This window comes from Molossus molossus, unplaced genomic scaffold (assembly GCF_014108415.1).
Source record: "Molossus molossus isolate mMolMol1 unplaced genomic scaffold, mMolMol1.p scaffold_m16_p_1, whole genome shotgun sequence".
Classification (NCBI taxonomy): Eukaryota; Metazoa; Chordata; class Mammalia; order Chiroptera; family Molossidae; genus Molossus; species Molossus molossus.
This window is the reverse complement of record NW_023425344.1, coordinates 213,294,543-213,310,020: the sequence shown is the minus strand read 5'-3', so window position 1 is coordinate 213,310,020 and position 15,478 is coordinate 213,294,543. Positions and strand designations below refer to the sequence as shown.

Sequence of the window (15,478 nt, the reverse complement as noted above, 5' to 3'; positions counted from 1 at the left end):
GACATGCCTTGCAACTGTGCAATGCAGTCATTCAAGAAACCAGCTGCATGAAATAATTTAAATCAGTGATGCCTATGAAACTATTAAAAAGGATATGTTCACTTTTCCTTTCATTAAACATTCTTTCCTGATGCTCCACCTTACTATAAAGGTATTCTTTACATGATAATATCTTCAGTATGACAGTGATCCTCGCAAGGGATACAAAAACCTAAAGATTCTTTGTCTCTCAAGAATATGCCTTCATCAGTGATCTATGCTGCCAATATCTCCTTTTCTTTCTTTCTTTTTATAAATGTTTTTTTATTTTTTATTTTTATTTTTTATCCTCACCCGAGGACATTTTTCCATTTTTTTTGTTCAGGTAGAGTGGGAGGGAGAGAGAGGAACAGAGAGAGAGAGAGAGAAACATGGATGTGAAAGGAACACATAGAGTGGCTGCCACCCGCACAACCGACCAGGGCCGGGGACAAACTGCAACCGAGGTACGCGCCCTTAGCGGGAACCGAACCCGGGTCTCTCAGGACCACAGGCCGACACTCTAACCGCTGAACCAAACCGACTAGGGCTATAAATGTTTTTATCGATGTTTTGGAAAGGGAGAGAAACATCGATGTAAGAGAGAAACACCAATTGGCTGTCTCCTGCACACCCCCTACTGGGGATTGTCCCTGAAACCTGGGGGCATGTGCCCTAACCAGAAATTGAACCAGGACCAGGACCTCTCAGTCCAGGGGATGACGCTCAATCCACTGGGCCACACCAGCCGGGTTACTATCTCTTTCTTTAAAAAAAAATTTTTTTCTTTATTGATTTTTGGAGAGAGAGGTAGAAACATCAATGAGAGAGAACATTGATTAGCCACCTCCTGCATGCCCCTCACTGGGGATTGGGCCCACAACCTGGGCATGTGCCCTGACTGGGAATCAAACCAGCAACCTCTTGGTGCACGGGTCAATGCTCAACCACTGAGCCACACCAGCCGGGCTAACATCTCTTTTCTATACATACTTCTCACCACTCTCCCCTTCTGCTTTTCTTAAGGCAATTTGGTTTTTCATATTTACTTCCAATCAAGTTATGAGAACTGTTCACAAACTAGAAACTCTCTGTGATTACTTCTGTGGCTGCTTTCTAATCTGTTTCTGCCTCAATGCTAAAGTAATAAATGGGTTCTTATAATTACATTTTAATATGTTCAATCAGTAACTTTACAAGAAATTGGACAAGGCAAAAAAGAACATTTTTAAATGGGACCTTACCATTCCAACATGCCGATCAACATTAAAAAGTCGTTTGTTGGACCCTTCTTCATAAAGTTTAGAAAGGACTAATTTTTCTACCCCAAAGACAACGCCATCTTTACATCTGATTCCAATAGCTGTACTGAAACAAGCAGAAGAAAATCAATTTTTTTAATGAAAATAAACTTCATAAATAAAACACAAAAATAGGTAACATTTGATTTTTTTAAAGCATGATAAGTACTTTAAAACAAATACATTTGAAAAGTAGAAAGGGGAAACTACCTAAAATACAGTAAATTGTATATATATAAATGGATATCATGTGACCAAAAAAAAATCTATTATGACATAAAAGGATATTAACACAAATGAAAAAAAATGCTAACAGAGTATGTATAAAATGGCCCTGGCCAATGTGGTCCAGTGGTTAGGGCATTGGCCCATACACCAAAGGGTCCTGGGTTTGATTCCCAGTCAAGGGCACATACCTTGGTTGCAGGTTTGATCCCTAGCCCCGGTCCCAGTGCATGCAGGAGGCAACCAATCAATGTGTCTCATATCTATGTTGATGTCTCCACCCCTGCGCCCCCAACTCCCTTCCACACTCTCTAAAAATCAATGGAGAAAATATCCTCAGGCGAGAATGAACAAAAAAGAATTTTTTTCCTTTTTTAAATCCTCACCTGAGGATACTTTTTCATTTATCTTCGGAAAGAGTGGGAGGGAAAGAGGAGGGGAGAGAAAACGAAACATTGACTGGTTGCCTCCTGCAAGACCCCAACCAGGCTTAGGGACCAAACCACAACTGAGGTACTACTACGTGCCCTTGACCGGAATTGAAACCGGGAGTCTTTGGTCCATGGACCTATGCTCTAACCGCTGAGCCAAACCAGCCAGGCCACAAAAAAAGAATTTAAAAAAATATGTACAAAATGGCACAGTGTCTGGCATATAACCGTATTATATATAACAAATGTTGACTAAATTTATATCCATTAAAAATGGTACATAATATGCATAGAAGAGACAGGCTATATACAAGCTAGAAAGTTGACTAATTTGGGTAAAAAGATTATAATTCTTCTTATTTGTTCATTAGCTTTTTCTGCATTAACCATGCATTGCTTATAATAAGTATATAAAAAGAATAAAATATGTTTGGACAACTGTTTAAAACAAAACAGATCTTGAAGTAACCTCTTAAGTGAAATGTGGAGAAACTATATGTTGCCATTTTAATATGAAAATACACTAATTACTTTATTCTTCTAATCCTTTTAATAAAGGGAATTCTGATTATAAACAACCAGAAAAATGAACAGAACCACATACACACAGTGCAAAGAATTTCAGACACTGCTGCCCCCACACTTCAGGTATCTTCAGTGGCTTCCCTTTCAAGTTTTAACTCCTTGGCTCACCTTTCAAAAATCTTGAGAATCTGCAAAGCCCATCAAAGCCCATTCAATTTCCTATTTAATATCCAGTGTTCTCTTAAATTCAACCTCAGTGTCATCCCTCAAACACCTTATGTTCATTTTTGCTAAGTCATTGAGGTTGCCCTGGGTGTTAGAATACACTTCCTCCTCACCACTGCATATTTAAATAAATTTTTACAAACTTTGGGAAACTCACTTAAATTCTTCAGCCTCAGGTAGCCTTCTTACTCATTCCAAGTCATCATCTTCCTCACTGAACAATTCTTTATTCTAAACTAAAAGATCTCAAAAGTGTTGTCTGTGAACCCGAACCCCCTGGGGATCCCTGAGACCCTTACAAGGGGATCTGTGAGGTCTAAATTATGTTCATAAAAATATAAAGACATCATTTGCCTTTTCCACTGTGTAGACATTTGTACTATGCTACAGTACAGAAACACTCGTGGATAAAACTGCTGGCACGTTAAAACAAATCAAGGTAATAACAACAAATGGTAGTAGTAAACTTATACTAATCATATTCTTTACTGCTATGCTCTCACAGTTAAAAAAAAGCAACTTTTAGCTTAATCTCTTGACAAAGCAGTGATTAATTTTATTAGATGACAACTATTAAGTACCTGTCTTTTTATTATTATACTGAAATAGAAGTACTCAGAGTACTTCTGTTGTACATCAAAATATGATAGTTGCCTAAGGAACAAGCACTGGAGAAACTGTTTTGAGTTGTGAATTTTCTCATGGACCACCTGTTTTTACCTTCAATGAACATCAGACAAACTATGGTTATTTACACTTAGGTATAAGGCAATTTTTTTTTTCTACAATGAACAAGTGAGCCTGTCACTTTAAGGAAAACAAATGACTGTATTTTATTGTGATAAAATTCATGTTTTCAAGCATAAATTGGAATTTTGGAAAACATATTCACGCCTGTGAGCTTGTTTCCCAATTCTTACAAACTTTTATGATCAGGTCGATGGTAATATTAACAAGTGTAATGTTTCTGATAGTTTATAACAAGTATGTCAAATCTGAAAGATCTGTTGTAACTCAGTGAACCAATATTTTCCAAAAGACCAATTCATAATGTTACAAATCATGCATGGGTAAAACATCCAAAGTTCAAGACAACCCAACAGATTTTAATTTCCAAGTTCAAAAAGTTTATTAGTAAATTTTTAGACACCACACTCTAAAAAAAACTTGTAAGAAATTACAATTTGTCTAGTTTTGGTGTGGTATTATAGAACATCTATAACTATCTGAAAAGGCTATTAAAATACTCCTCACTTTTCCAACTGCATTCCTGCATGAAGCCTGATTTCCTTTACATGATTCAATAAAAGTAACAATGAAGCAGAAGCAGATATGAGAATGTCTTTTATTAAGTTTCAATTAACTACTGAGATTTACAGAAATGTAATACAATGCCACTCTTCTCACTACATTTTTTTCTACATCTTGGATAAAGTTATTTTTTATTAAAAATGTTACTAATATTAAATATTTCTAGTAATATTAATTTAAATTATGTTAACATGCAAGTGTTTATTATTATTTTGAATGAGTATTTTATATTTTGTTTTTAAATCTAACATGGTAAATATTAATAGGACCAATAACCTGCATAAATAAAAGACCTTTGAGGTCACAGTAAAATATCGATAGATCCTATAGCCTACATAAAAAATGTTCTCTGAGCCATCAACAAATCATCAAACAAGTGTTGGCGAGTGTGTGGAGAAAAGGGGACTCTAGTACACTGCTGGTGAGAATGCAGATTAGTGCAGCCACTGTGGAAAACACTATGATGTTACCTCAAAAAGTTAAAAATTGAGACTTCTGGTCAAGATAGCGGTGTAGGTAACCACGGTATCGCGTCCTCCCACAACCACATCAAAGTTACAACTAAACTACAAAACAACCATCATTCTAAACCACTCGAAATCAAGCTGAATGGAAGTCCTACAACTACAGAATTAAAGCAGCAGCCCCATCGAGACTGGTAGGAGGGGTGGAGGCAGACGGACTGGTCCCACACCCACGTGTGGCAGATAAAAATTAGGAGGATAACCTCAGCTGGGAAGGTCTGCCCTGAGGACTGAGGGGTCCCCGTCCCATACCAGGCGCCCTGCTCAGGGTTCCTGTGCCAGGAAGAGAAGTCCCATAACTTCTGGCTGGAAAAACCTGTGGGAACTGAGGCTCAGGGAGGCTGAGGTGGCTGGAGCCCCAGGCAGCTCCTTTTTTTTTAATCTTCACCCAAGGACAGTCTTCATTTTTTTTTTTGGTAGAGTGGGAAGAGGGGGGAGAGAGAGAGAGAGAGGCACATCCGACGTAAAAAGAACACATCGAGTGGCTGCCACTCGCACAACCAACCAGGGACGAGGTCAAACTGCAACTGAGGTACGTGCCCTTAGCAGGAACTGAATCGGGTCTCTCTTGACCACAGGCTGATGCTCTAACCGCTGACCCAAACCGGCCAGGGCCAGGCAGCTCCTCTTAAAGGGCCCACTCATGGACTTACTCGGACTTGCTCCCTCTGAGCTCTAGAGTGGGGGAGGCAGCTCAAAAGGTACCAGAGACATACAGGGAAGAAGTGAGTTGTTTCCCATTGGGGCAAGGGCTGGAGAGGCATCTTTCTCCTGGACAGGGGCCTTTGTTCCTTTAGTGAGCCCTTCTCCCACAAGGCCGGCAGAGGGCCTCCACATCTGGGACTCCAGCAACCTGGCTCACACTGGTTGCCCCGCCCTGGTGATTTGGAGGCCCAGCCCCACCCAGTTTTCAGGCCCATCCAAACTGTTGCCAGTTGCTTTACCATATGATTGGCCTGTCTTTTTTTTTTAAACAATTTTAGTTTTTTTTAATCCTCACTTGAGGACATTTTTTCATTTCTTGTTCAGATAGAGTGGGAGGGAGGGAGGGAGGGAGGGAGAGAGAGGGGGGGAGAGAGAGAGAGAGAGAGAGACATCGATGTGAAAGGGACACATGGAGTGGCTGCCACCCGCATGACCAAACCAGGGCCGGGGACAAACTGCAACAGATGTACGTGCCCTTAGCGGGAACCGAACCCAAGTCTCTCTGGACCACAGGCTGATGCTCTCCCAGCTGAGCCAAACCAGCCAGGGTGGACTGGCCTATCTTGAATTCTGCTTCTGGTTTTCCTAAATTCTTTCAAACATGCAGTATCCGGTCTCAGCTAGCCCCATACCTCTCGTTAAGTAATACATAGAAACAAACACAGGGAGGCTGCCATAATGAGGAAACAAAGAAACAGGTCCCAAATGAAAGAACAGAATAAAACTCCAGGAAAAGAACTAAGTGAAATGGAGATAAGCAATCTAACACATGCTGAGTTCAAAATAGTGCTTATAAGGATGCTCAATGAACTTAGTGAGAAACTCAGAGAACTCAGTGAGGGCCTCAAGAGCATAAAAAGGGACCAGTCAGAAATGAAAGATGCACAGTCAGAAATGAAGGAGGTACTAACTGAAATAAAGAATAATTTACACAGATTCAATAGTAGAGTAGGTAAAGCCAAGAAGCAAACCATCAATTTGGAATATAAGAAAACAAAAAAACACCCAATCAGAAGAGCAAAAAGAAAAAAAAAATACAAAAAAATGAGGATAGTGTAAGGAGCCTCTGGGACAACTTCAAGCGTGACAACATTCGCATCTTGGAGGTGCCAGAAGGAGAAGAGAGAGAACAAGAAGTTGAAAACCTATTTGAAACAATAATGGCAGAAAATTTCCCTCACTTGGTGAAGAAAACAGTCATACAAATCCAGGAAGTACAGAGTCCCAACAAGGTGAACCCCAAGAGGCCCACACCAAGACATATCATCATCAAAATACAAAAGGTTCAAGACAAAGAGAGACTCTTAAAAGCAGCAAGAGAGAAGCAGTTAGTTACCTACAAAGGAGCCCCCATTAGACTGTTAGCTGATTTCTCAAAAGAAACTTTGCAGGCCAGAAGGGAGTGGCAAGAAATATTCAAAGTGATGAAAAGCAAGAACCTACAACCAAGATTACTCTATCCTGCAAAGCTGTCATTTAGAATCGATGGTCATATGAAGAGTTTCCCAGACAAGAAAAAGGTAGAAGAGTTCATCACCACCAAACCAGTATTATATGAAATGTTGAAGGGTCTTGAAGAAAAAGATAAAAAATATGAACAAACAAAATGGCAATGAATACATATCTATCGACAATTGAATCTACAAACAAAATGAACAAGCAGAATAAAAACATTCTCAGAGATACAGAGAACATTTTGTTGGTTGCCAGATAGGAGGGGGATTGGGGGAATGGGTGAAAAAGGTGAAGGGAATAAGAAGTACAAATTGGTTGCTCGACTGACAAACCTCAAAGGGAAGGGGGTTTGGCAAGTGGGAAGAAATAAACCAAAGAACTTATATGCATGTATGCACAACCAATGGACACAGACAACAGGGTGGGAAAAGGCAGGAGGGGGGCAGGAGCGGGGAGGAAGGGGTCAATGGGAAAAAAATAAGAAATATCTGTAATATATTCAACAATAAAGATAAGTAAAAAGAAAGTTAAAAATTGAACTGCCATTTGACCCAGTGATCCCACTTCTAGGAATATACCCTAAGAAACCTGAAACACCAATCAGAAAGAATATATGTACCCCTATGTTCATAGCAGCACTATTTACAATAGCTAAGATCTGGAAACAACCCAAGTGTCCATCAGTAGATGAGTGGATAAAAAAGCTGTGGTACATGTACACAATGGAATACTATTCAGCTGCACGAAAGAAAGATCTCTTATCCTTTGAGATGGCATGAAAGAACCTGGAGAGTATTATGCTAAGTGAAATAAGCCAAGCAGAGAACAAACATCACATGATCTCACTTATTTGTGGAATATAATGAACTAAACAAACTGATAAACAAAACTGACCCAGTGACATAGAGGTGGGGTACAGAATGACAAGCCTCAGAGGAGGGGGGTTGGAGGGGGGAGAGATAAACCACAGAACTTATATGTATGTATGCATGACCAATGGATATAGACAACAAAGTTGGGATTGGGGGCAGGGGGAATGGGAAGGAGGGTGTCAATGGGGAAAAAAGGAGAAACATCTGTAACAAAAACAAAGAAAAAAGAAAAAAAAAAATGCTATCTGAGGTCTTGTGATTTTTTTTTTTTTTTTACAAGTATAAAGGGGTCCTACATTTTTGTTCTAAACAATCTAATCCTTATGTTATATTTCACAATCTTCCCTTCATATCATGATTCCTCAATAAGGCAAAAGGGGAAGATTAGAATTTGAGTCTTGCATATTACCTTCTAGGATCATAGTTTTATAAAATTGTGATCAAGGTAAACATATTGTAATACAGTGCTTTTAATATGAACTTACATGTCATTAATTAATTTGGTAGTTCCTCTATTCAACAGGTACTCAAAAACATTTGACTTTTGAATTCCCAAGATTAAATTTATTTCTTTAAAAAAAACTGGTCATTATTAAATGCAGGAACATAATCTTAAATCAATATATTAAATTAAATTAAATGTTTTCTAACTATTAGTTTATATGCCAGACTCTTAAGAAACTTAATATACAATATAATATTTCTAATTTCCACTTTTGTGCACACACAGCACTTAAAGGAGTTTTCATATAATTTTACATATATTTCATTATTATTGTCAGGTAAATGAATTAGTTAGGGTAGGTGTCTATACCCAACATTCAGAAGACTAAATAGGGAAACCCTATATAATGTCACTATTAAATAGGAGCTGAGAGAAAAATTCACATTTTGTTTTTTCTTTCTTTTTTCTTAATCCTCACCCAAGGATATTCTTCTATTTATCTTCAGATAGAGTAAAACAGAGGGAGCGAGAGAAAGACATCGACTAGATGCATACTGCATGACCCCGACCAGGGCTGGGGGCAAACAGCAACCTAGGTACATGCCCTTGACCAGAATCGAACCCATGACTCACTGGTCCAAGGGCCAACGTTCTAACAGCTGAGCCAAACCAGCCAGGGCACATCTTGTTTTTCAAAGAATTCTTTTTTAATTTATTGCTTTTTAGAGAAAGGAAGGGAGAGAGAGAGAAATACCAGTTTGATGTTCCACATATTTATGCATTCCCTGGTTGCTTCTTGTATGTGCAACCAGACTATAGCTCTAACCTGCAACCTTGACATATAGGGACGATGCTCTAACCCAGTGGTTCTCAACTTGTGGGTCACAACCCCTTTGGGGTCACCTAAGACCATCAGAAGACACATATTTCTGATGGCAATTCTTAACAGTAGCAAAATTACAGTTATGAAGTAGCAACAAAAATAATTTTATGGTTGGGAGTCACCACAACATGAGGAACTGGATTAAAGGGTCACGGCATTAGGAAGGTTGAGAACCACTGCTCTAACCAAATAAGCTACCCGGCCAGGGTGGAAAATTCACATCTTGTGATCCTCATCCAATATTCTATCATATCAGTTATATAGATCCATTTAAGAGAAGAACTTTCTGTATTTTTTCTTTATACAGCAAAAATTTCATTTTTAAAATTCCAATTTTACTTAAATGAAATTATTTTAAACCATATTTAGAAATTCTAAACTGCCCTGGCTGGCTTGGGTCAGCAGTTAGAGCGTCGGCCTGCGGACCAATGAGCTGTGGGTTCAATTCCGATTAAGGGCGCGTACTTCAGTTGCAGTTCGTCCTCAGCCCTGGTCCGGTCGTGCAGGAGGCAGCCAGTAGATGTGGCTCTATCGTACTGATGTTTTTGTCTCTCTGTCTCTCCCTCCCTCCCATTCTATCTAATGATAAATGGAAAAATATCCTCGGGTGAGAAAAAAAAAAAGAAATACTAAATAGAAAACAAATTACTAAGATACACAGATCCCTAGTCTAGCCTCTATTTTCTGGGTTACAGATCATTTCAAAATGTATTTCCAGTTGTTCTTGGTCAATACTTCTCTTACCAGTTTTTTACATGAATAAAAGTACAAGAACGCAAAGGAGGAAAAAAGTAACTTCCTCAAGTCTTTCTCCAGCTCCCTGGTCTAAGAGCCAATCTTCCTTTATCAACAAAAGAAAAAGTGTCAACTTCTTCTTGAATTTGACTCTTTTCTGAACTCTATCAGGCTTTGTATACAATGACAAATACATTTTAGCCTAAATTCTTAACAGCTGTACTTCTTTTATAGTATCAGATACCAACAGCTTGTAAATACCAGTATGTTTAATACAACATTTACACACAAAATAAACTAGCTTTGTTTCAAATCCTGTAAGAGGACTTAAAACGTACCTTTGTTCAAAAATTTTTAAATATTTTTTTTTCCTTTATTAATTTTTGAGAGAGAGGAAGAGGGAGAGAGAGAGAAAGAAACATTGATGTGAGAGAGACACATCAAGTAGTTGCCACCCACACTACCCCAACCATTGCCCAGAAGAAACTGCAACCGAGGCACATACCCTTAGTGGGAACTGAACCCAGGACTCTCTGGTCCGCAGGCTGATGCTCTAACCACTGAGCAAACAGGCCAAGGCAAAAATTTTTAAATATTTCATAAACCATTAGAAATTCACATACCTTCTTTCTACCACTCAGAAGATGGCCCCAAAAAATGACCATCTATTTATTCATTCAATAATTATTGAGGGATTGCTGGGTGCTAGCACATACTAAGATACATAACAGTCTCTGTTCTCATGAAACTTTCATTATTATACATTAAAGGTACTGGAAGAAATGTGAAAAACTCAGTATTTACATGTGGATTTTTCTGAAACTCCACAGACATTTCTCTGCTCCACCTCTACTCCAAAAGCTTTCACTGCTATTTAAAACTGAGCTAAGCCCTGGAAGGTTTGGCTCAGCAATTTGAGCAACAACATGAACCAAAGAGTCACGGGTTCAACTCTAGTCAAGGACACCTTGGTTGCAGTTTGATACCCAACCCTGGTTGGGGTCTAGTGGGAGGCAACCAATCGATGTTTCTCTCTCTCCCTGCCTCCCTCCCACTCTATCTGAAAATGGATGGAAAAATGTCCTTGGGTGAGGATTAAAAACAAACAAAAAACAAAACTGAGCTAAGCCTAACCAGTGTGGTCCTGGTTCAATCCCTGCAGAGAGGAACACATGACTAACTGCATATGACATTTAAAACACAAATACAAGTCACAAACCTAATGGCCAAGGAAAACAATGATATAAACCAAGAATGTTATTTATTCATTACTTTTTAAAACAATTTTATTGTGTTTTGTTTGTTTTTTAGAGAGAGCGGAAAAAACAGCCTCCTGCACACACCCCAACCTGGGATCAAACCCGAGACCTGGGTATGTGCCCTGACCAGAAATCAACTACCACCTTTTGGTGCATGGGACAATGCTCCAACCAACTGAGCCACACAGGCCAGGGCTAAACCAAGAAGTTTTAAAGGAAATGGGCTAGCAAAGATGATAATAAATTTGGTTTTATACACTATATTTGAGACATGGTAAAATGTCCATGGGGATAATACTGGAAATCAACTGGATATGTAGGACTAGAGCTCATAAAAAGATCTGGCCTAAAAAGAAAACTGGAAACAACTAATAAATTGAGTTTATTTTAGGGCACATATTATTTTGTACCCAAAATAACATAACAAAGGCTAAGTACCAAAAATATAGAAAAGGAGATAATTTAGTAACTGGTTAAAACATGCTAATTTCAAGTAAAATAATGTTTCTTACCTACTATTTTCCACAGCCTTCATAGCATATTCAACTTGAAAAACTCTTCCATCAGGAGAGAATGTAGAAGCTGACAGGTCATACTAGGAGGAAAAAAGCAACAATAAGCCTATGATGATGTATCTTTGGCAGTAATAAGCTTACAATTTTTTTTTCCTAAATGGCTTATACACCGGAAATACGTGTTAACTCTCAACAAAGATTTTGCTTTAGCATGTACAATCAGCAACAACAGCTAAGGAAAAGTTATACACTTTAGATTTCTGCTATGGAAAAGCAACAGACACAAGTCCTAGATAAAATCAACTTTTTTCACACAAAAACACAAAGTTCATTTTCGAAAAAAATTAGTATGGCATGGCAGAAATAGACTGAAGCCAGTATATTCTAATTCATAGCTGTGGCACTAACAAACTGAAGACAAATCATTTAGCATTCAAACATTTAATAGGCATCTTTTAGTCACTAAGGGAATACAAAGAATACTCAATTGTGAACTCCTTCATTTCAAATCAGACCAGGCACACATCTAGGTGCTGGATATACAGCAGTTACTCAGAAAAATGACTATAATAAAAATAAAATAGGTTGAAGTGATAGTTGGGGGAACTATTACAGACTACCTAATCAAGAAAGTCCTTGCTGGGGCAGTTATATTTAGTTATTTAGACCGAGTCACACCTAAATAAGGAGTAACTAGTCATTTAGAATATGGGGAAGCCATCCTGGCATTTGGCATAAAGACTTGTATAATCAAGGAAAAGAAATAAGGCCACTGTGTATTAATTGCTGTAAGTGACAGAGAGAAAACTATCAGAGACATGTAAGGGCCAAACTATGTTGAGTCTTCTAGGCTGGAGTATGAAGTTTATACTTTACTCTAAATGCAGTAAGAAATCACTGAAATTTAAACAGGAGGGAGGAGTGATATGATTTAATTAAAAAAAAAACAAAAAAAACCCAGCATTCAGCCGTGGCCGGTTTGGCTCAACGGTTAAAGCACCGACCCATGGACAGGAGAGACCGGTTCAGTTCCCACTAGGGGCACGTACCTCGGTTGCAATTTGTCCCCGGCCCAGGTTGGGGTCATGTGGGTGGCAGCCAGTCGATGTGTCTCTCTCACATCAATGTTTCTCTCTCTCTCTTTCTCCCTCTCTCCCTCCTGCTCTATCTGAAGATAAGTGCAAAAGTGTTCTCGAGTGAGGAGTAAAATAAAATCATTCACCTGAAAAATGAATTGCAGAGGAAACAAGAGTAAAAGCAGAGACCAGGTATTCCAAAGGTGGTACAAAAGAGGTGGAAGGCAGTGTGTTTTTAGGGTAGAGAACCTCCCCTCTCTCCTTCCAAAAACAAAAAAAACCTGCTAAAGGATTAGTTCTAGGTGTAAAATAAAAAGGAAATGAAAGGTGGCCCTGAATGGTTTGGTTCAGTGGTTAGAGCGTTGGCCTGCGGTCCAGAGACTGAGGTTTGGTTCACGCTAAGGGTGTGTACCTCGGTTGAAGTTTGTCCCCGGCCTTGGTTGGTCATACGGGTGGCAGCCTCTCAATGGGTCCCTTTCACGTCGATGTTTTTTTTTCTCTCTCTCCCACTCTATCTGAACAAAAAATGTCCTCGGTGAGGATAAAAATAAAATTAAAAAAAAAAGCAAAAAAAAAAGAAAGGTGAATCAGATTTTCATTTGAGCAACCAGAACTGGACCATTCACTGAGCTGAAGGTTGTAGGAGATGCAAGTAGGAAGAAAGAAATTAAAAGTGAATCACAGATTTTTTTTTTTCATTTGAGCAACTAGAACTGGATCATTCACTGAAGACTGTAGGAGATGCAAAATGGCAAGGGGAGAATAAAACAGAGCTCTACTTGGGCATGTAGTTTGAGGTGCCTATTAAACAATCAAGTGACGAGAAATGTCTAGTAGACAGGTCTTCTTATCTGGAGTTCTTAGGAGAAGTGAAGACAGGAGGCAAGCCCTCAACCATAGTGCTTCCTGAGTTTGTTTCCTGATGTGTTAGATGAAGATCCTTAACTCTACTACTGTGATACCAAAATATCTCACATAGTTACATTATCAAGTATTTTTATAGGATTTGTAGAATGAAACACTATCAATCGAAGATAGTATTAATGCAGTTGCAAAGTCAATTTGCTACAATATACATTAGAGATCGACTACTATTCCTAAAAAATATGACATAACTTTAGCATCACGTAACCAAATGATGGAATAAACCATTCCAAACATAAGCTGCTTATTATCAAACTAGGAAAAACCGTATTGAGGCATAATTCTGAGTGTCAAAATCTTGTGAACTATAAAATTAGATGAACTAAGAAACCCATTATGAATGTCTTAATGCAAACAACCAATATATATTTCTAAACAATATTTTCCATATGGAGAAATACATAAAAGAAGTAACCAAAAGATTGTATATATGCAGTACATTTAACGAGGGAAAGAGTTAAGCTGAACGGTCCAACTTCAAAATCCTCAACAGTCTTGTCTATTAAAAGTCAGAGCTGGCTAGGCCCCTAGCCAACCGTGTCAGTGTTTGCGGTAGGGTGCTGGTAAGTAAGTACTCTGTACAGGAAAAGCTGGGACGTAGGAAAAACGGAAAGGATTCCTCAGATTTCACTTTTCAGACCATTTTTTTATTACTTCTGTCGCGACAGGGTTTCCCGGGAGACGTACTGAGCAGCCGATACACTCGGAGGGAAGATGGAGAAGGGCCCGTGAGTCAGCAGCGCCCTAGCAACTGCGTGGAACTGTCCACGGAATCTCCAGCCGCCTTGCCTCCGTGCTTCTCAAAAGGCGCTGATGCCCACACCCTTCACCCCATGTCAGGCCCCACGAGTGTCCACTTTCGGTTTCCCTGAAAGGCTGCAGAAAGTGACTCAGCGGTCCACAGGGCTCCACATCTCACTGCGGCGCCTCCAGGCCCGCCACACCTGAGCTTAAACGCGTCAGGTCACCGTCACCGCAGGCTCCGGCCTAGAAATCAACGTGTGGGGAAAGACAACGGGAAGCGGCCCGCCGGGCCGAAGGCAGTCCCAGTGCACCCCGAATTGGCGCACCCTAAGCCCTCTGTCCGAGTTCCCTTCAACGCTAATCCTTTGACTAGACTATTACACCGAGAGACAACGAACTCACCCCGGTGCCGATTGAACTCATCCTGCTAGAAACCAGCGGAACGTTCCGTGTAAGACTTCAGGGCCTAAAGCGCTCCCCGACGGCGCAGCACACAGACTAGTAACAGGCTCTCTCATTGGCTGCTCTGCCAACCAATAGCCTCCTCTGTGGCTCGCTCCTGGTCTTTAGCCCCGGGAGCAGAGGATTGTGGGGAAAGGAGGGGAGTAACATGGTGGGCGACGCGGAAATACAGAAACAATGGAGGTGGGGTTAGGGGAGCGCCCTGGGTTTCCGTTCAGATGTCATTGAGCCATTTTGAGTCTTAGAGTTGTTTGAGAAGCTGCTCTATTTCATTGCGTAGGAATTATTTATCTTTTATATTATCCCTCTGTTTTGCTACCTTATTCTTTCTTGGAGCAAAGCGGAGAGATGTTCTTACCAATGCCAAACAAAGCGTTAGGGAAGATGTCTCCTTCAACACTTGTCCTCGTTCTGACCCAATATTTTGAGGACTTCCCTGTCAACCTACCCATCCTCGTAACAAAGGAAGTTGCAGTCTAAGGGTATCATACACTTTTGAGCTCAGGAATTTTACAGAAGCATTAGTATCCTTTTGTGAATACAACTATTTAGTAGAATTAAAGGTAAGACGGATTAAAGATATTTATTGAGATTTAATACGTCCCTAGTACTCTGCTAAATACTGGCGATAAAACGGTGGAGAGTTGACCTAACTCCATCCCTCATGGAATTTACATACAAATAGTTGGACCTCGTGGTAAAATGATAGAAGAGACAATGGAGGTTTGAATTTAGACCGGGTACTTACAGAATGACTTTCTGAATGGGTGATATTTAAACTGAAATTTGGGATTGTTATAGGAATATAAGCTTGGCATTGTTACAGGAATGGTCAGGTCAGTG

The 15,478-nt window shown here is 39.6% G+C and overlaps 1 protein-coding gene across 1 annotated transcript in view; it reads right to left on the bottom strand.

Moving 5' to 3' along the window:
• The window catches only part of PSMA3 (proteasome 20S subunit alpha 3), a 28,521-nt gene extending 13,833 nt beyond the window's left edge, over positions 1-14,688 (bottom strand). Inside the window, exons 1-3 of the mRNA XM_036254523.1 lie at positions 14,576-14,688; positions 11,427-11,509; positions 1,263-1,386 (exon numbers count right to left, since the gene is read on the bottom strand). Of these exons, the coding sequence (XP_036110416.1) occupies positions 1,263-1,386; positions 11,427-11,509; positions 14,576-14,596 (228 nt within the window). The 5' untranslated portion in view covers positions 14,597-14,688. The remainder of the gene's footprint in view (positions 1-1,262; positions 1,387-11,426; positions 11,510-14,575) is intronic.
• Positions 14,689-15,478: the final 790 nt, after the last annotated feature.